This window comes from Patiria miniata, unplaced genomic scaffold, assembly GCF_015706575.1.
Source record: "Patiria miniata isolate m_02_andy unplaced genomic scaffold, ASM1570657v1 HiC_scaffold_25, whole genome shotgun sequence".
Classification (NCBI taxonomy): Eukaryota; Metazoa; Echinodermata; class Asteroidea; order Valvatida; family Asterinidae; genus Patiria; species Patiria miniata.
Window position 1 is genome coordinate 12,579,818 of NW_024037064.1, and position 20,960 is coordinate 12,600,777.

Consider the following 20,960-nt stretch of genomic DNA (forward strand, 5'->3'; position numbering starts at 1 on the left):
TTTGCTCTCCATTTTGAGAACTTTTTTGATTATTTCAAAGTTAGAATATATATTCTCTAAATCGGCAGTTTTTGGTTTCTCACCACAAAAATACGGGGCAGATGATCAAATAGACCTTTTCATCAAACAATGATAGTGCATTCAAATTAGGCCCCCATACTTTGAAAAATTTTACAGTGGCTAAAACATTCGGGCAATTTTCTCTCAATTTGTCTAGGATTTCTCACTTTTCATTTTAGAAAAGCCCTTTAATTCTTCATCGGCAAAATACTTTCTGGTCTGAATAGTTTTAAGGGCACAAAATGAAACGTTAATTAAAAATAAATGCTTTTGTCCCGTGTTCATGCTAGAGGAGATCAGCAGGGCTCCTTTCCGTACGAGTAAAAAGAAACCTGTGTGCTTCGGGGAACCATCCACAAAATGACGTGCCGAATCGTGTTGCTGAATCCCGGTGCACAATCGACACAGAGCAGGTAGGCCTAGTCGTGTAGTTTCGACGATAACGAAACTTGAGAGAGGTAATTTTTGGGGGAAAATATTTCGCTGAGATACAGTGTTAAATATCACCTAGTTTAACTTTGTAAAATGAGGTCTGTGTTTTGAATTATGAACGGAAGTTGTAAAAGTTAGAGGGTTCTAAACTACATGATTACCGGCACAAACTACCGGTACCTCGCCGTGCACGAACGGCCACGTCGACCGGGCACTTGGCACCGCTGTGCCCGGTAAAAGTGACCGTCCGTGCACCGCGTACCGCGTAGCATGGCATGCGTCGGCGCATGCGATTCAGTGCCAACGTTATTTTTAGTTTTTCTTAAATTGGGAACAACTACACTAAAAACTATCGAAAAGCTCAACTGGGAGAAGGGGAACAAGCAAATGTCTTGAATGAATTCGTTGAAATATTTACATTTCAATGAGATCATTGCTGCCACCAAAGTGTGATTTCTAATCTGAACAGGCAAATTAATACATGTAACACACACAAATTTCAAATGCAAGAGAATTAATTTAAAAATGCAAGAGAAATAAATGAAAAGAAAACGTACCTTGAAAGCAGCCTGGCCAAAATAGGCCTACTCCATTTTTTCGTTTTTCTCACAAGAGGAGGTAATGTACACGAGTCATTATACCTAGCTTCGCCGACCAAATTACAGCTCAATACAAAGTACTGTGGCAAAGGGAGATACAGGAGAAAAAATGTCAATGGTCATTCCTTGCCAGTCCCTTGTCCACTTATGTTACGGTTGAGTGAGCAAAGCACAATTTAAAGAATTCTTTTTGAAAATATAACAATTGATATGTCTCACATAGCTGCTAGCAGTCTAGTTTCTATTGGATCCGCTGTGCCTTGTAACAAAAACAAAGGGAACCCAACTACCAGAATAAAATTGTGCAAAGCGCAACATTAAACCGGCTACTAAAAATAAGGTTCTTACAATGGAACTGTTATGAGACGCGGATGCAGACTTGTCTACGTAATTTTACATTGGAATTTAATGTTCTGCAAATTAATGTGAGACATAAACATTTGGTTACATTTTTTGGAGGGTGCAGTTTTTAACATTAAACTGTCCCACACTCTTCATTACAACAAAGGGTGCTGTTGCTGTGATTAAATTTCAGGCACACACGTTTAATTTTAGAGGTCGCTGTTCAAATTATGAAACCGAGATTGCTTAGTGAAGCTATTTGTGCGTTAATTCGTTCGCTCGTTGATTGAATGTTGAAACAACAATGAATCACCAAAACAAAAGCTGAAACTAACCACAACGAAAAATCAGAAATTCTGGTGACATATTTGGTAATGAAGTAGTGTATCGGTCTTGTTAATATTGAAATACTGCTGTCAACTTCAAAGGCTTACTTGGATTCCTGGGAAGAATGGCACGGGGCTATATTTCAGCAGTTGTGTGTTCACGTTTGAGAGGAACAGCTCCTCTATTTAATCTCCAAAAACACGTTTCTCCTATCCAGTGTCCTCTCCAACAACCAACAACTACACGCTCTTATCTTATGCATGTCTCCCAATCCCACGAATGTATACAATGTAGCAACTTCAACACGCGTCTCGCACAATGACCCCGTGACCCCTGCCAGCCTGCCCCAGTGCACGATGTATTAGGAGAATAACAATTCAGACTGAACACAAAGATGCATTATTGCAATAAACTGCTATATTAAACAAGTGCCCTTTATTAACGTCGAAACTTTACTGCAATCGTACAGCACATGGCTGAGCATGCATGTATTTGAAATACAAAAAGGTAGTAGCATTGTCAGGTATGCTGAATTTGTCACTTGGTCATCCAATTGTCAAAAGTCTATGGATTCGTGAACTAGTTGTACGAGGACAGTGCAAACAAAAGACATTTCTTTTTGGCATGTTTGTGTCCGTCCCTGTACAGTGTTCAAACTACAGAAGTTCATGTATGACCCATGACCTCGAAAAACAAATGACTGCATGCATATTCAAAAAAACTCTCCACATTTTACCACGATAGTGACAAGACGTCTCAAAATGTGGAATTACATAGTGTCAAATTCAAATTCAGTAACTTTTCAGGAAATGTATCGCAGTGTGGCTCTAATTACGGAAGAAGTATAAGACCCTGTTTAAAATAGTGGCACGGATAGGGAGATATTTGGGGAATTGTTCACTTTGATGATAAAAGCATGGCATTTGGCACACAGTCAGGGTATGTCTAAAGAGATATATTTAGCTATTGGGCCATCGCAGACTAGGCCTTTGAAATAAATGAAGGTAGAATAACAAGCAATTTTCAAAAATTGCAAAATCCTGCCATTGCTTGTTAAGCAACCCTTATTTTTTTCAAAGGACAAAACTGCGATAGCCCTATAGCAAAATATCTTTCTCATGACATACTCTGACTGAGTGCCAAATGCTTTGTTCTTCAAATGAACAATCTCATCACTTATCTGCCGCACTTAAACACACTGTGAAATGAAAGTGGGTATTGTACTTAGTTCCTCCTTTTCTTAAGCCCCAGTAATGACTGGCACTTGGTATTTAACAATATTTACTGGGTTGTTGAAATGAAAAATAATCAGCTGGATTTAACTTATACTCTCCCTGTTTCATTTGTACAACAAAAACACAAGGGAAAGAATGTAGTATCTAGACGCCACTTCTGTGGTTGTGTACAAAGTATATTGAGAGTTAAATGCATTTTCAAAGTATTTTTTAACAAGTTTGGAATTGTTTCTCAGTCCAACATTCATGTATCACCAATATTTGTGCGATGACTAACCTTCATTGAAAAAAAAACAGGCGTCAGGATGCCACATTCTTTCCCGCTCAAGATAGAGCCGTTGGATCCCCAGTCGTCGAGTCCCAATAGCTCCCGTACGTGAACGAACTCATGCACACAACTTTCTCGACAAGTCAAACCACAAAAATCCGTTCAAAACAACGGATTTCATTCACATTTGATACTCAAGAAATGTCCTGCATGTTCTGAGAACATGGACTCAACAAGTAGCGTCCACAAATTGATCACTGCCAACGACTGAAATGAATAAAATTCTTTATGACAAAAGTGAAACTTACAGTACGTATGCAAAGGTCTGATGCTGGCGAGAGAGAGTTTTGCACGTACGCACATAATTATATGCAAGTAGGCCATGGCGAAGTCGTTGCGTAGGACTGTTAGGCTCTGCCCAAAACTTAGTTTAGTAGAGAGCTGTAGGCCTCAAAAGTAATTGTAAACTTTAAGTTGCACTAAGAGTATTAAAAGGATAAAGGGTACCAGAAAAATATCAGGCTTTAAATTGAAGATTATAACTCTTACATGATATATAATATTAATTAACCGAAAGCATGTAATCGACGGTGCGCCTACGTATACTGTAAACAAAGTAGACTGGTTACATGTCCTAAAGTATCATGCATATGCGCTGATCTCTATATAAAGAGAGCAGTGTTCACATTCCGAATAATTGAGGCAAAGGTTGTTTTGAGTGTAGTGCAGTGGACATACATGTCCCTGTTAAGGAGGGGGGGGGGGGGGTGTGTTCGCAACAAAACAAAACATGTAGGATGATATTTTTGGCTGGCTGGGAACATTCAAAAATTGAGCTAGATAAAAAGAAGGTGTGTGTGTGTGGGGGGGGGGGAATTACAGTATACATTCTAGTCCTAGAGGATGACTTATTACCTTTCATGTACACATATGTGCATGAGCGTGGCGCGGGGGGGGGGGGGGGGGGGGCAAGGGTCCTTCCCCTGGGGGCCCGGACAAGCGCAATAAAAAGTACAAAAAGGAGGGGGAACAAAGTGGAAAAAAAGGGCGGTCATTTACTCCAACGCTTTATCCAGCGGCGAATCAAAGCGGTTGGGGGGGGGGGGGGCCTACGGTCAAATACCACCATTAACCCGCACTGACACGCTAAACAAAAAATGTATATAGGCCTACCCTCCTTCCCCACCACCCTTCCCCCTACCGCCAAGAAAACAATAATAATATTAAATCGATCTTTAACTCCCTTTTCCCGACTAATTAGTGAAAATACAAAAAATGTGTTCAAACAAAGAAAATAAAGAAAGCAATCAAACGACATTTGCAACAACATTAATTCGACGATTTATTCATCTATTAATTTCTACGCAATTGACATGTAAGCCGTGAGTAATTAGCTTGTGAAACATTAATGGTTAAACGATAATTAAAAAATGGCAACGTTTTTCTCCACTTTTATGACTATACTATATCAATACAACATTGCTGATGATACAAATTTCATTCATTTTCATTAGGGATGCTCAAAAATCGTGAGCCACTCCAGTCGCCAGTTTCAGCTAGTTTTTTCTCACCAAATCGGCAGGGCATATGCTTAAATTTTCGGGTAATTAGCCATTTTTCTACTGCTAATAAGAAGAAAAATGGGGAACAAAACTAAATTTAAAAAAATTTACTCACAATTATCGAAACTGATTAATTTTGCCAAACGAGTTTGAAGAAAAAAAAAATGCTTACTACTCTACTTAGCCAGTTATTTTTATTTAAACACGATATGTTAATATTGAAATTAAGAACTGACTGACAGACTACACTGTGTATAATTTTGCTGCATTAAATTAACTTCTATTGAATATCACCCACGCCTAACAGCATATAAGATTTTTACTTAATTTAAAAATAAGATTTTTACTTAATTTAAATATAATTTTAAAATATTGATGAATGATTTCCTTTTATGAACTAAGACTAGACTAGTAGACAGCTCCTGTATCTAGTTTTCTTCAGTGGCCAGTGGCGAGTACAGTTGAAGGCGTTGGGTGCGTTTACGCATCACGACAATCAGTGTGCCGAGTACCAGCACGCAGCCAACCAATAGGCAGACAGTAGTCAAAAGGATTGGCAACTGAACAGACGACAGCTCACTTCCTTCTGAGAAAAAAAAAACAAGTTAAAATGCTAATATTTTTAGGCAGGAACTTAACACAAAATGCCAGTATCCGACTCAACCTATTCAACTGTAATTATAAAAATGCACAAATTTTGAATTGTTGTCACATCCTTTGAGCCCCACCCATCTTTGTCCATCCAAGCCTAACCTTCCCCGAATATCCACCCCAACTGCACTTGACACAAATCACACACCTAAGTGTGTATTTGCATGCAATCAGGGACCCTCTATTGTCCCTCTTTTGTTGTACTCATACTTTTTAGGAAGACCTCCCATATGTTTTGTACACGAATCCAACTTGGGTTCCTCTCGGGAATTGTGGACCCTACTGCCCTCTATTGAAACGAACTCCCATTTTCACTACATTCATCCAATCAAACCTAGAAAGCCCATCCCTGCATTTACACTTTTCCAACCCACTCTACCGTATTCTATCCCCACCTGACCATGCTCCACACTTTGTATACATGTATGCCATCATGACCCAATATTTGATCAAAATAATGTACCCCACTCCACCCTACACCATCCCATCTCCTACATTCCACCCCTCTATTCCAACAGTACTCTCTACACAATTCATTCCTTAACCCCACTCCATGCCAACCTACCCAATATCACCCACCCTATCTATTTGCCCCTCCCTATCCCACCCACAACTATCTCTGAATATACACAAGTCTTGAACATTGAGTGCAGAAAAAAAAAGAAAAACAAAATCAGTCTGACTTATAATATACTAACTCTATAGTGAACACATTTCTCCAAAATTCACATGAGGTAAAGACTAGGTCCTCAGTATTTCACTAACCAAGTTTGAGGTCTCAATTCAAATTTTCAAGGAGTCTTTTCGTCAACATTTTGGATCTTAGAGTGAAGCCAAGTAGTTTCGTTTTGAAGCTCAAGGGCAAAGCTAGACAGGTACATGTCCAACTATTTTAAAAAGACCTACTTTAAGTAGTCTTGTGGCATGACTATGTGCAGAAGTAAATAATGTGTAGTAATATAGACTAGGTACAGGATTTCTCATTTGACATATTTGATTGATACAGTACTAAAGGGGTGTTGTGTTGGACTGGTTGTTTCATTTGTCAGTCTATTGTACTGCATGTTTTTACTATCTTATGTTTGGCACTCTCAAACACAGTAGTGAGAGTCCCAAAAATGTTGACTAACACTTACACCCTACCACCCTACCCATCCCCACCCTAGTCATGCTCCATTTTCATAGCCTACCCCTCCTCCTTTCCCTACCTTTCCCCCCATCTTCCATCACGGATATGGGTCCCTGCGTGATGGCATAAGCGCGGGAACCAGACGCAGATCTGGCATGGCGTCTGTGCACACCGGGGAGTAAGTTCATGCTTCTAGTTGGACATCCAATGGCACAGCGCGAGTATGCATCAGTGGAGTTACACAGAACCATGTCACAATGAACGTACACCTATAAAGAAGGAACAGATTTGGAATTTAGATAAAAACTTGAGACATTAAGTTACAACATCTAGGTCCCTAGTATTCAGATGGAAAAGAATAATTTGTCTCTGTGTGCATCAACTACAATCATTAGCCTCAGTCCCCCCTTGAAACTCTTGGCTTTTTAAATCTGAGCCCACTGAGATTTTGAAAATCCTGCACCTGCTTCTGAATCATTCTTGCTGACCAGTAGTTTTGTGTGAGCTGGGATCCATGGGAGATCAGTGAGTTTTTCTCACTGAGTGGATCAATAAGAAATAAATAAATAAATAAATAAATAACCTGACATGCAACTGTAGGTCTATGACATGGTGCCTGGCAGATATATGAATAAGAATATAGTAAAACAAACAAGAAATTAACTTAAGATTTGGAATTTTCCAAAGAACAGTGAGAAACTTTCTCTACTTGATTTTTATTATTAATGCCAAGCCTTGGTGTTAAACCATTCCAAATCTGTTATGTAATTGAAAGTAACTACAGAGTGTGTCAAACAAAATGCAACATTCAGGCAAACAAATAAGTAAAACTGATAATTGCTTTTTCTTCAATGAACTTATATATCAGATTAAAGCTCTCAATCCACTCCTTGGACATGCTAAATCTGGGTTGAGCACTGAATAGGCATTGAATGGGCATTGAATAATGACATCACATGTGACCTAATTAAAATGTACACCCTTTCACTTAATGGATTGTATTTTGGGATCTAGGGACCCAATGGCATGGGGTAAAACGGGGTGAACTGAAGTATAGTCAGGCTTTAATGTAATATCTTATTTCATTGAAGAAAAAAAACAATTAAACTGTGTTTATTCATTGTTTTTTCCAACAGTTTCACTCTTTTGGCACACTCTGTACAGTTGTACAGTATGCGCGCTTTGTCATTTATATAAGATTATTGGCAACTAAACAAGCAAGAAAACAATTAGAACCTGCTCTATAAGGGTTTCATTCTCTGTGCCAAACCTTACTAGATTTGACTGGTATGTTAAACCACTCAAAATCTACTTCAGTACAACATATGCACAGTACATGTCAAACAACAAAGGCACTTTTCTTTTTTTGACCTTGCTGCTTTGCTATACAGCGCCCGCTTCAGTTCATGCACAACCTCAAAAAGATTAAACACCTACCACAGGCTGAGGTAGGGTATCTACGAATGCAAAGGCATCAATCTCGAAACGTTCTATGTCCGGGTCGTCTGATGGATGGAACACCACTGTGTTGTCCTCAATGCACCTGCACAATAAAAATTAAATGAAAGAACAGTAAAATGGGTGATCTTGACTCTATGCCAGTTTTTGCATTTCATTATATTTTTGATTTAATTGGGAAAAAAGATCCTCTTAATGTCAATTACACGTTTGGGCACAAGATCAAGAATGTCATTATTGTTCTCTTTGTGGTTCCTGTGCAGAATCAAAGGAAGCACAGGGAACCACAACTTCCTAGCCCACATTTTAAACAAATAGAAAAAAGGCCTATACTTGACTCTGAATATGAGTTGATATCCATTTTGTTCAGAAACATGTATATTAGCCTTTTGATTTCTATTTTTGTAACCTGGGTGGGGGCCCTTACAAAAATGTCATATGGCGAGGCTATGGGAAACACATGGGAGTAATAAGGATTCTCATGGTGTTTTCTTAAAAAACACGATGGTGTCTCATGGGAACACCAAGCACAGCGAAAAAAACCCGCCATGCTGTCCCATGGACACCATTTGTTTTCCATGGGAAAAACCCCAAGGTGAAAATTCCAGGCGGTACGTGGGGTCCAAAACCCCATGGACCACCATGGGAAATCTCCATGGCGACCCCATGGGCAATCTCCATTGTATTCCAATGAAAAATCTCCATGGCGATCCCATGGGATATTTCCAAGGGATAGTTTTGTAAGGAGTGGGGGGGGGGGGCTACGATTGTGTGATGGTGTGAGACTTTTGTTGATTATATTGAAATATACATGAACTCAAAGACCTATAGCACACACAAATCATTTTCTGATCCCCTACCAACAAAAACAACTCTTTTGTTAAAACTACCTCGACAGATGAACCATCAGTAGCTTGGCTGTGTGAATCTGAACATGCTGAAGATGTAAGGGTACACATGACTCAATTTCATTTGCACATTAGAAACCATTAGCTCACCCATCTTGGATGAAAGTGTAACGATGAAAATCATCCGAGTTGGAGGAAGGCGTGGCACGACACGTCTGCACAAACAGCTCCAGTCCAGGCTCACTCCAAGTTCGAGCCTCAAAGTAGAGCTTGTTTCCCATTGCGACGTGGACGGGGTAGTCAGCGGGCTGGTAGGGTGTGGTGTAATCGTTGCCATGGTAAAGTCTGAGGGAGAAGTTGAAGGAGCCGAAGCCATCCTCTCGGAATGTGATCTTGGAGGTATCCGGACGGAAACTGCATTATGAAAAGATGAAAAATCAATACCGTCAATATCTTGGTCTCAGGCTGCACCTCTTACTGGTTTCCTCCAAACCACCCCAGTGAGTCCAGTGATCCTTTACTTAAAGTCAAAGATGCACTAGCCTCAATTCTTAATATTTAAATCTTGGGTTACCCCAGCCTGGTCATTCCTGAATTTCAACCCACGTAAGTTAGCATCCATGTGCATCATTCACTGGACTGGAATATAATATCCAGGTCTTGGGTTTAACTCTGCCTGAGTTCTTCAATCAACCCAGGTCAGCGATCCAAATCCATGCACTGGATTAGAATCATAATACCTTATAGTCTCTGGTTATATCACTTCATCTGATTGGTTCCCTCAGTAATCATTATACCTTGGTCTCTGGTTTAATATATCACCTCATCTGGTTGCTTCCCTCAGTAATCATAATACCTTAGTCTCTGGTTATATCACCTCATCTGATTGGTTCCCTCAGTAATCATAATACCTTAGTCCCTGGTTATATCACCTCATCTGATTGGTTCCCTCAGTAATCATAATAATAGTCTCTAGTTATTTCACCCCATTTGATTGGTTCCCTCCAACCTACTTTATAGCCCAGTTAAATCCTCTTAGGTATATGATCACAGGGACTCTAGCCTCATATGCCTGGTTTCCTCATCAGAACCTAGTTCAGCAATCCAATCCCTTCAATGGCCATGATGCATCACATGACTAACAACCAGTATGGTCTCGGGTTCCAACATGGTTCCTTCCAACCTATCCTAGTTCACACTATGAACCAGAAAAGTCTGAAAAGCTTAAGATAGCCTACGGACAAAAATGTCTGCTAATGTAAACAATGGCGATCATTATTCAGTTTTTACTAGACATTTTGTTCGGAACAAAAGTGTATTATACTGACATTTCATGCAGTGTTGGTTGTAACCCTGCTAATCCCCTTCAACCCAACTCTATTTTAGACATCTGTTCTAGTTTTATATATAATGCACTAGACTCGAATTTCAACAGCTAGGTATCAGAATATACCCTTGCTTATTTCCATCCAACTTGAAATCCCTTCAATGTTCATGAATCACTGGACAGAATATCAATATCTTGTCTCTGGTTATTTCCTGGCCTATGTCCTTCCTTCCAACTCAATCCTAGTCCTGCAATCTATGCATTGTCCACTGTACATTTGACCTATGGTCTTATGGGTACCTCCAATCCGTCCCAGCTCTGCAGTCCGTTCAACATCCATGATGCATCGATTGCAATCCTAACATCTAGGTGTCAGGTTAAATGTAACCAGGTTTCATTGCACTCAACCCACAACGATTTTCTTTCAATGTCCGTGATGCACTACACTGGAATCCCAATATCCTGGTCTCAAGGTATACCCTCTAGCATCCAACAAAACCTAGCTTCTAAGCAATGTTGTAGTCGAGTCCATCACAAGTCCTTCAGGCTTATAAAGTCAAGTCACTAGTCATTCAAATGAACTGTTAAAAAAGCATTCCTTTTTCATTGTTCACCCAGTTACTTGTGACTGTACTTGTGAAAGGACTTGTGATGGACTGGACTACAACACTGCTTCTACGTCCATCGTGCACTGGACAGAAATCTCAATCTCTCAGTCTATCAGTCGTGGATTCTAACCCAGCCTACTTCACCCAGACCCACCTTATTTCAGCGAACCCTTCCAAATCCATGATGCACTGGACTGGAATCTCGATATCTCGGTCTCGGGTTATAACACTGCCTGGTTCGACAGGGACAGCCTCATCGTGGATGACGTTGAAAAAAATCACACTGTCTCCATGAACCTGCCAGAAAACAAACGAAAACAAGTAATGTTGCAAACAAACCACAAGGAAACGTTTTAACGCACGTTTCAAAATAGAATCATGAAACCTTGGTATATTTATTTCAAGGTATTTTCTTCAGCTAATCCTGACAATTGCAGCAAACAATGTATATATCACTGACCTCACAGTTTGTATATGCCAAACTTTCAAAAGGACCACAACATGAAGCCAACAATTGTTGCGTTGTAACATTGTTTTAATGCGTTGCACAAAGAAATCGACCACCAACAAAAGGCTGGATATCTCAGTTGGTAGAGCAACGGAATGGCAATCCGGAGGTCGCTGGTTCAAAACCGCTTCAGTCAATTTCTTTGTTCAACTAAGCCCATTTGACTTTTAGGTAAACTTTTGTAATTAACCTTCACAAAGGCACGTTAAGAACTAAAATGAAAGCTGTACCAAAAAATCAGAATCCAGAATAATATTTTAGAATATACCTCCATGAAAGTTCCACATCGGTCGTATGTTGTTGCAATCTTAACGTGGGTGGCGTTATGATGACTACCGACGCACGCCGGGTCAAGAAAATGCAAATGAGACGACAGGACATCACCAATCACAGAGCGGGGGATGAAGACCGTCATGCCAGAATCGCAGCAGTCCATTGATGGCAAGAGGGGTGGTTGAGTCATTCAGGGTTGGTGGGTAGACCATCCGATCTCCTATGTTGTGAATTCTGTAGGCTGTTTGGTAGGGTTGTCAGATTCCGATGATGTGGTTGAATCCTCAAGTACATGAGTGGTGTATATTGGGACCTCATCAGTAGCTGTGAAAAAAAATCCAAAATTGACAACGCTATTCCATTTACTTCTTTTGTTTTGGTCAGATTACCGATTGACTCAGTTATCTGATAACAAATTCAATGTTTGAACCTCACAATTTGTTACAACACCGATATAAGTCGATTTGGCATACGTAGTAATCTGATAGGCTATAGCAAATTTACCGTTTGAAACTCATTTGGTACAAGACAAATGAGGTTAGTCGATTAGGCATACGTTGTAATCTGATAAACTCAAAAGTTTGAACCTCACCATTTGGTGCAACACCATACACAGCTCTACAAAGGTATGTATCATTGACAGCGGCAGATGGTTAATAGCATGGAGCTGCGCCATTTACTGCACCTTCATCAAGTAGGACATAATATTCCTGTCCTATGGGAAGGTAACTTGGCCCATGGACTAGAACTTGCAGCGTGTCGGGAGCTGGAAATCGGACGTTGTAAGTAACCCAGGTGGGGATTCCTAATCTAAACTGTCCGCTGCTTTCGTAGAAATTAGCATAGACCCAACTGGAGCCTGTTGCCTTGGTTATCTGCAATTTGAATTTCAATGGCAGTGAGTTCAGTCCAGTCACAAGAAATAACGGATGAACAACAACAAAGGAATGCCTTTGTCAAAGCTCATTCATATAGCATGTGATCTGAATTGGGACTGGAAGACTTGTGATGGATTTGTGATGACTCGACATCTCTGTTCCATTTTAAAGGGAAGTTCTTGAACTTTTAATTTATTACTACCTTATTTGCATCGCTGCAGACATGCATAAATAAACAAAAATAAAAGCTTTGAAATGATTACTTGAACCATGGAACATGATACATCATCTATGCTCACACACTTTAGCATGACTACCTCGTTGGCTAGTATACTCACATGTTGATCAAATCTGAAATTCCAGATCCAGCTATAATAAGGGCTGACTGTAGCGTCAGCCCAGGCCTCAACGACAGCAGGATATGCTATAGAAACATCAATCAATAACTTATGTATTAATATGGGTACAACTGAGATGCCGACACAGTAATGACTCGAGGCTTAGTAATAAGAGGTATCTGAATTGAAAGGTGTACCCACTGTGATAATTTTAAGTTGTGACATTCACACATACAGACACGGGAGAGAAGAGCTACTGGTACTTTTGTTCATGATGGAGGGGTGTATAGCTGGGTTCAGCTGTTAATGCCACTTGAACAGTTTTCGCTTGACGGTATAAAATAATGTATAATTGCATGCTTGCCATCTTAAATTATTCAAAATATATTGAAGTGACAGTCCAACCCTCGTGAGGGTCATATTCTGTTCTGTAATATAGGTTTTCCGATTTTGGAAGGGGCTTGAACTCCCCCCCCCCCCAACAAAAATTATGGAAAAAAAACAGAACGAAGATATTGATTGTTTACCAAATTTGAAGTAAATGGAGCTAGGAATCCAACGCTGGGACTTCTGATAATCAAATATAAAATTAGAAGTGAAAAAACACTCTTACCCATACTTGCACAGTCCATCCATGGAGTTGTTGCTGGCTCGGTAAACGGGGATTCCGTAACTACATGACGAGGTTATTTAGAAAATAAATTAACTGGTAGTTGTTAACTTGTCTGATAAATGAGATCATGAGATTTTACATATTTAGGCATTGTGATAAACATGTAACATATAAGTCTAACATCACATGGCGTCCCGAAACATGGCACGAATTAATTTTGTTCTCAACCTTGCTTGAGCAACATGATGGTCAACATTTCACAGAAAGTGAATATCCCTATTCGTACTTATACAAGTCTGATACAATGTTACGATTATGTCATTCGAACATGAATGTCCCCGTTTTACTTTAGATACGTAGTACACCCAATTATGATGTGTTAAATGTAATTATCTGACGTGAGTGAAAAAAAAACACTTTTGAGTATGTCAATGATGATGATTATAATAGTTAATGGTGTACAGGTTGATTTGGAATATACGATTCTTCCAATTAGGTCACACAAGGCGACTGTCAGCCGGATTCAATGCCCTTTACACAACCGCATTTTGGACGTCTGGCCTTGCTTACAAGATTTCCAAATCGATTTTTGTTTCTCTCTTACTCAAGGTGATAATAGCAAAAAATATTTAGCCGAATGAGTTTCATGCTCAACATTAATGACGTTTTTCAAAATTCTTCCCAACAGTTGGTCAATTGTTACCCACATAAACCGACAATAAGGTAATTTCATACCAATGTTAGGTCTATAACATTGCCTAACAGTGCTTTAACCAACTTACAGTGTATGAATAGGTGGGTGAGTTAATAGTTTGTTCTGTCGTGTATTGTTTTGGAAGTGGAGTAGTTTTCACAACCTTCCTTCGAGTTAAAGTCTTCGCTATAAGAATCTATCTGCCAAGTTTGGTGCTTTGGACCAGTCGGTCAGAATGTTGTCAAACATTAATTCTACGCCAACTGACTATTGGAAGTTGATTCCAACAAGTTACTAGAGTGCTATATACATAGGTGGGTGAGTTAAAGACTTTCTGTCCAGCATTATCATGGAAGTTGAGTATACTACACCTTCCTGGGTTGTTGGCCAATATTCGGTTGTTGGCTGGAAGCCTGGGTTGTCGCGTGTCGTCCAGTCTCCAAACTGCTCGGTGGTGTATGCGTATGTTGGGGCCCCATCAGTAGCTGTGTCAAAATGATGCAGAAAACAAAACGCCTTTATTAGTCATTTCATCCCATGTTTTTTATTTATCACACTGTCCAGTCTGCTGTCATATAGATTTAGATCATAATCAAACTGAAAGAGTACATGTATGTCATGGCAACAAATAAACTAATGCGAATAACTTTTTACGCCTGTATGTATCCCCACGTTATTACCCGAACTGCCTATTCGAAAAATTATAAAAGGCCTACCGTCCTGATGTGTGATATAGTTGTTTTTATATGCGCTCAATAATGGAATGTAGGAACGAATGTTGCACTTACTATAGCTCCCATAAAAACAATCGTATAGATAACGTGTGATGTTATGAATTCTCATGGCTTGTATTAGGAAGCAGAAATATTCCAAATCTATGAAGAGCGGATTATTATTCCTGAAGAAGTACTAAAGAATCTACAGTAGTAACATTAAATCCAGATTTTGTTGTTTATGACAAATCCAACAAAGCAAGGCAGGTGGACACCACCACATGGTATCAGAATACAACTGTTGACTGCTATACACGCAATGTGACATGGCAGTTTATCACCAGAGAGGCCAAAGAATTAAAAAAATATAAAAAAAATGTTCCACACCACAGCAGTCAAGTGTAAAACAGATACCTACCTGGTGGTGAGCCGGTGTACAGTGTGATAGCAAGCCAACCAGAAGGAGCATTACAAGGGGCAGGACCAGTCACTACATCCTCAGCCATTATAATGGTAAACACTCCATTACCATCCAAATCATATAGATCCAAATTCATCGGCGAATAACAGTCTGTTTCTATTGTGTCTACAGCCGTCTGGACGATTTTGCAGTTCTGGGCAGACTGCCAAGCATGTCGTCTGTATATGTAAACACCTGTTAGGCTCTGAGCCACCGTGACCTAATGAATAGTTGGAAGAAAATACAGCATCAAGTGCAATGCCAACTGCTAATTTGCAGACAATGGCACTGGTAAGCAGGCCATTAGTCTCAGATATTCACGTGTGCACAGAACGCCTGATATATATGGACATGTAAATTTAATGCTATCCCGGGTGTGCAGCCATTTGGTGTTAACTTTAGAAATTGTGACTTCGTTTCGAGCAAACATTCGGTCCAAGCTGTTGATTTGCACTTGAGCTGCCACGCTCTTCGGTAACAAAACAACGGGTCACCGAAGACTCGATAGAAGGCGCTCGCTGAATGGTTAGGATCTGGAGATCATGGCGGAGTCTTGTTTTGCACAATTAATCGCCGCACATATCATTTAACGCTTGCCTTGCAAGTGGCTATTCCATAAAAGGATCCTTTCCAACAAGGAAGCACGTAGTTTGTTTCTTACAAGCTCTCTGACAAACGTAGTATAAGCCCAGCGTTCTTAAAAAAAAATGTGAAATCACCAAACTTTCAATTGTACATCCCCAATTAATGCAAACAAAAGTTAATTGTTACCTGTAATCCAATTTGATACTAACCTCTCGATCATACTTGAGGGTTAGTTTAGCTATGCTGAGTGAAGAGTAAAATCCATCAGCTGGCCAAGACTGAATGACAGTGGGACGTTCTGTAAAGGAAATTATTTCACAGCTTCCAACAGTCATCCAAAAATACAGTTTGAATCCCATATTATAAGACATATTCTTGGCATCATTTACTCTAGGTAGGATTAAATAACTTCTAAGTAAAGTTTCATGGCACTGTATGGACACAGTAGGCCGTTATGTTTACCACATCTTAGATTTATTTAATAGCAAAAGCATTTTAGAGCAAAGCATGAGCTTTAGAACATTAGCACCCTCCCACACACTGGTAGTCTTTTTTAAGATTTTTTTTCATGACATGTTGCTTTAGTCTTTGGGCCCAAATCGTTTTCGAACAATATGAAGAAAAAGTAGTCGGAAGGATAAAACGTAACAAACGTGTCAAAGTGTTCCTCTAACGCAAGAGTAGTCAAGTCTTAGTACTTCCATTGTACCCGATTGATTTAAATAATCAAAACATGTCAACAGTGAGGGCGCCCTTCGCAAGCTTACAGTTTTACAAGCAGCCGTATCTTACCTGTGTCAGAGCAACTTGATGGTGGCGCTGAAGTTGTGTTGTACGGAGTATCGTAGTATCCTACATGAGTACAGAAACAACATTATTTTGTTATCAAAAGCGCCACAAAATGGTGCGACTTAATATAAAGATAAACACAATTCATTCTTGTTAGCTACATTTTGGACAAAAGAAGTCTTTGAAACAAATCATATCAAGCAAAAAACTAAAGGAGCTGATCATTTTGGAAAGGTTGAGTGGTTAAGTCACCTTAAGTAAACATGCAGTAAAGTCAAGAATAAGCCTCGTGCAATTTACATGCATATGGACACCACAAAAACTATATTTATTGCACATAACCAATTGTACCCCACTTCACTCTTGTCAAAAATAAACCGATATAAGCATACTTCTACAAATGGTATAATGTTCTTACGATCTGGCAAGCCACTGTACAATACTTTGTAGAAATTGGGGTCCGTAACGGCAGCTGATGGAACATAGCATGGCCCAGGACCGGTCACTACGCCCTCATCCAACAGCACATGAAACACTTGCCCTCCAGCTAGCAGCGCTTTCAAGTTCGCGGGTACAACAACTTGCAATGTGTCTGGGGCAGGGAAATGAACGTTGTCACCAGCGGAGGCGTCGATTGAAAATACCCATGCGCCGACCCTGTAGTAAACCTTGACAAAAGCAGGTCTGGTCGCCCTATTCACCTGTGTGCGGAATTCCATTCAATTTTTCACAATATGGATAATGACAGAACTCACTAATCTCCGTAAAGCTCGCCGCACATGAGTGCTACGTGATGAGCATAAAGTCATTCGAGGCCGTTTGCTCAGCAGCGAAGCTCACCGTGTGCGGTAAAATTTTACTGAGTGTTCTGCCTCTCGAGGCCGAGAGGCAAATATCTATCTGTTTGCCTCGAATGACTTTTTGCTAGGCACGTAGCTCTCGTGTGCGGCGAGCTTAACACACTTAGTTCTGCGTACATTCGTTCGCAACAGACTGTTCAATGATATGTTCAAGTATGTGCACCGTTTGTCGGATGCCGCAACCTTTGCGATCACGTGGAAGCCTTCTACAAGGGGCATTTTCATTGAAATTATGTCCCGATTATGTCACTGTATCCAAAGCAGAGTGCGACATGTTTTCAACGAAATTCCCTGAAAACGTGATAACAAAGACTGTGTTGTCGCCCATTTTGACGGTTAAAAAAGACGTGAATAACAGCTGAGTGACGCCAAATGACTGTTGCTATTTCAAATAGTTTTTTGACCACAATCTTTTCATTCTAAATGCTTTAATAAAGAAGATATTTCTATTGTTTCTGTCCAGAATATACCGTCATTGCAGCAAATTGGCGGCACGGGGGGTGGGGGGGGGGGGGGGGGCACGGGGATCCCCTGGAAAAGCAACCAAATCAAATGGAGAAAAAGGGGGGGGGGAGTGGTGTGAAGTCATATTTGCTATTCTTAAACATCTGGGCGTCTGCAGTGGTGTTAATGGGGGTGGGGTGGGTAAATGTCCCCCGCCCACCTTCGAACCTTCGATTTTTGTGGGTAATGTGCTTTGCTTCACCTACCCCCCCCCCCCCCCCCCCCACCTCCTAGGAAAATAACATTGCGACATCCATGATCGCAGCGCTTTTTCTGCTCGACAATATGGATATTATAGAAGGATCAGTATTCACACTCACGTTTTGGTTGAATTTGAAATGGAAAGTCCAGTCGGCGGTGTGTGGAATTCTGGTGACTGCTGGATCGGGCCAGGTCTCGAGAATAACAGGAGGGGATGCTAGGCCAATATCAATCAAAACAAATATCACATATAAAATATATGCATAAAATATAAGAATTGGTGGCAGGCGCGGTTCTAGAACCAATATTTGGGGGGGGGGGGCTAGCACTGTGGATCCAGAATTTTGTTCAGGGAGGCGTGCTGAAATGTAGAACGGTTATTTTTTCCAGACACTTAGGCCTCCAAAAATCAATAGGGGGAGGGGGCATATTTTCAATTGGGGCCATATTTTCAATGGGGAGCGCAAATTAAATCCTAAAATCATTCACACTATATTAACTAATGCACCCCTTGTCACGGCTATTTCTCCTTTAGGGGGAGACCGTTCGCATGTCAACACAATCCTTCTTTTTGGTAATGCAATTTTTTTTTTTTACGGAATTTATTTTGGAGGGGCTAGACAAAATTTTTGGGGGCTACAGCCCCCCCAGCCCCCCCCCCCCCCCGTACAACCGCGCCTGATTGGTGGGCGAGTCAAAGATGCAGCAGGGGTGAAAGCAGGGGACTTAACAAATGTCGTCTCTCTGACTGACCTGACATAGAACAACAGATCATGCCCACCACCCACTTTGTTTATGATCAAAAGGTAAACTATTGTGCAATTTTGTGCCACGTAATCCAGCATACTAACTGTATATTGCAACCCTATCATGCCACAAAATGAAGTCAGGTTTTGTGGTAGGTAGTGTTGCAGTACAATGTATGTGGTCTCACTGTCCTGTTAATGAACTTCAGAATAATTCTTCAGGTTTTGAGTTCGAATCCAGCCTCCTACCTGCAGTGCCAGTATCCATTGGTGTAAACACACATATTTCTTACTGAGGATAAGAGAGCTAGCAAGGTTGTAGGTCGTTTAAAAGTGTGAACGAGATGTTATTCTCCATTATACAATGGAATTAGAGTAAATAGTTCCAGGGATGTTTTATATGAAGCCCGGGAAGGGACAGGGTGGAATTTTTTTTTGGAGTTTGCTAATTCGTTCGCACGAATAACTCCAGTAATTCGTTCGCACGAATTACTAATTCGTTCCCACGAATTAGTAATTCGTGCGAACGAATTAGGAATTCGTGCGAACGAAATAGCAATTCGTGCGAACGAAATAGCAATTCGTGCGAACGAATTACTAATTCGTGCGAACGAATTAGCAATTCGTGCGAACGAATTAGCAATTCGTGCGAACGATTTAGTAATTCGTGCGAACGAATTAGGAAATTCCAAAAAAAAAATCCACCCTGTCCCTTCCCGGGCTTCATAGTTTTAACTATACACCGTAGTTTGGGTTAGGCAATTGACAAAAACAATAATCTGAATTGAAGAGAAAAAGAAGCTTACCAGAGTATGAGCACTGCAGCGACTTAATGGCGGGTTGTTCATCATGCTGACTAGGTGAAACATCAACAGTGTCCTGTGGAAAGAAATGTTTAAATGTGACCCGCTCTGCAATAATTGAGTCAGAATTCGCAAAACTCACGTTTTGAGGTAACTACGTTAATGAAATGAGAATGAAATAAGGTTACATTTGGTATGTCATGGATCTCTCTATGACATTTGGTTGCTTTGTTGTGCTTGTTTCATTCTGTCAATTTCCACAAAAACTAGAAAAGTCTCAATGGAGAAAACAGGGCTTGCAAAATGACAAATATACTGTAACCAACCAAAAAAATCATCAACAATCCACATTTTGTTCCTTTCGAACTTTTTTTCTTAAGACATCTAAACTAAAACTACCAAACAACCAAACTAAAACAATACCAAAAAATCTTAATTTTGATCAAATGTTCACCGTTTCCATTTCAAAATCTCAAAAGCTTGATTCAAATTATGCGACATCAGACTATTTACTTTTCAGAGCGGGTCACCAATATTTGGTTATGGACTTTGCCTCTACTGGAGTTATGTTTATAAAAAAAAATACTGTGTACTCTATGCTATTCAAGGGTTTGCTAGACAAAGACAAAGTTTACACAGGTTGGATTGCCACTCGACACCGTGCTATTAACAGTGCTTAGTCAGCAGGCCGGTTCAATTAAATATAATAGTAACGGGTAAAGCAATGAATATCTTTTATAGTGAGAAGCTTACGTTTTGGAGATTTTAGGTTTGCCTGTCCCAACAATATTTCATATAATGTGTTTCGACACAAGAATACATCAGGATATATCGAGATAAAACTCGGAAAAACCAATGTTCATGCACAATGGTATTTCAGATCCTGGACACTGACCTGAGACCCGTTTTCAGTCGCCTTCACAGATAAAGTTAAATCTCTGACATGGGACGAGTGGGCCTCCCCACAGTGGCATCCTTGAAGAGAGACCACAACTAGCAGGGCCTGAAGCAAACCACCCATCTTGCAGACGGACCGGGATATTGCTCTTTCCTGCACGTTTTCTACTTTTGACACAGGTTTTGGAATTCCAACGCCCTTATAAACTGGATGAACTACCAGTTATCAATTAACCCGGATTTACTTTAAGA

General features: G+C 40.2%; 2 protein-coding genes across 2 annotated transcripts; both read right to left on the reverse strand.

Moving 5' to 3' along the window:
• Positions 1–5,184: 5,184 nt before the first annotated feature.
• On the reverse strand, positions 5,185–11,811 carry LOC119733419 (ZP domain-containing protein-like). The gene is made up of 6 exons (XM_038206995.1): positions 11,623–11,811; positions 11,001–11,143; positions 9,062–9,325; positions 8,043–8,148; positions 6,685–6,874; positions 5,185–5,411 (listed from the first exon to the last, which is right to left on the reverse strand). Exons 1-6 carry the CDS (start codon positions 11,788–11,790, stop codon positions 5,254–5,256), a joined length of 1,029 nt encoding a protein of 342 aa, XP_038062923.1. The 5' UTR covers positions 11,791–11,811; the 3' UTR covers positions 5,185–5,253.
• Positions 11,809–20,832, reverse strand: LOC119733063. The gene is made up of 11 exons (XM_038206644.1): positions 20,707–20,832; positions 19,815–19,887; positions 18,382–18,479; positions 17,116–17,398; positions 16,701–16,760; positions 16,118–16,206; positions 15,282–15,543; positions 14,522–14,635; positions 13,457–13,516; positions 12,844–12,929; positions 11,809–11,951 (listed from the first exon to the last, which is right to left on the reverse strand). The coding sequence occupies exons 1-11, from the start codon at positions 20,830–20,832 to the stop codon at positions 11,814–11,816; spliced, it is 1,389 nt and encodes a 462-aa protein (XP_038062572.1). The 3' UTR covers positions 11,809–11,813.
• Positions 20,833–20,960: the final 128 nt, after the last annotated feature.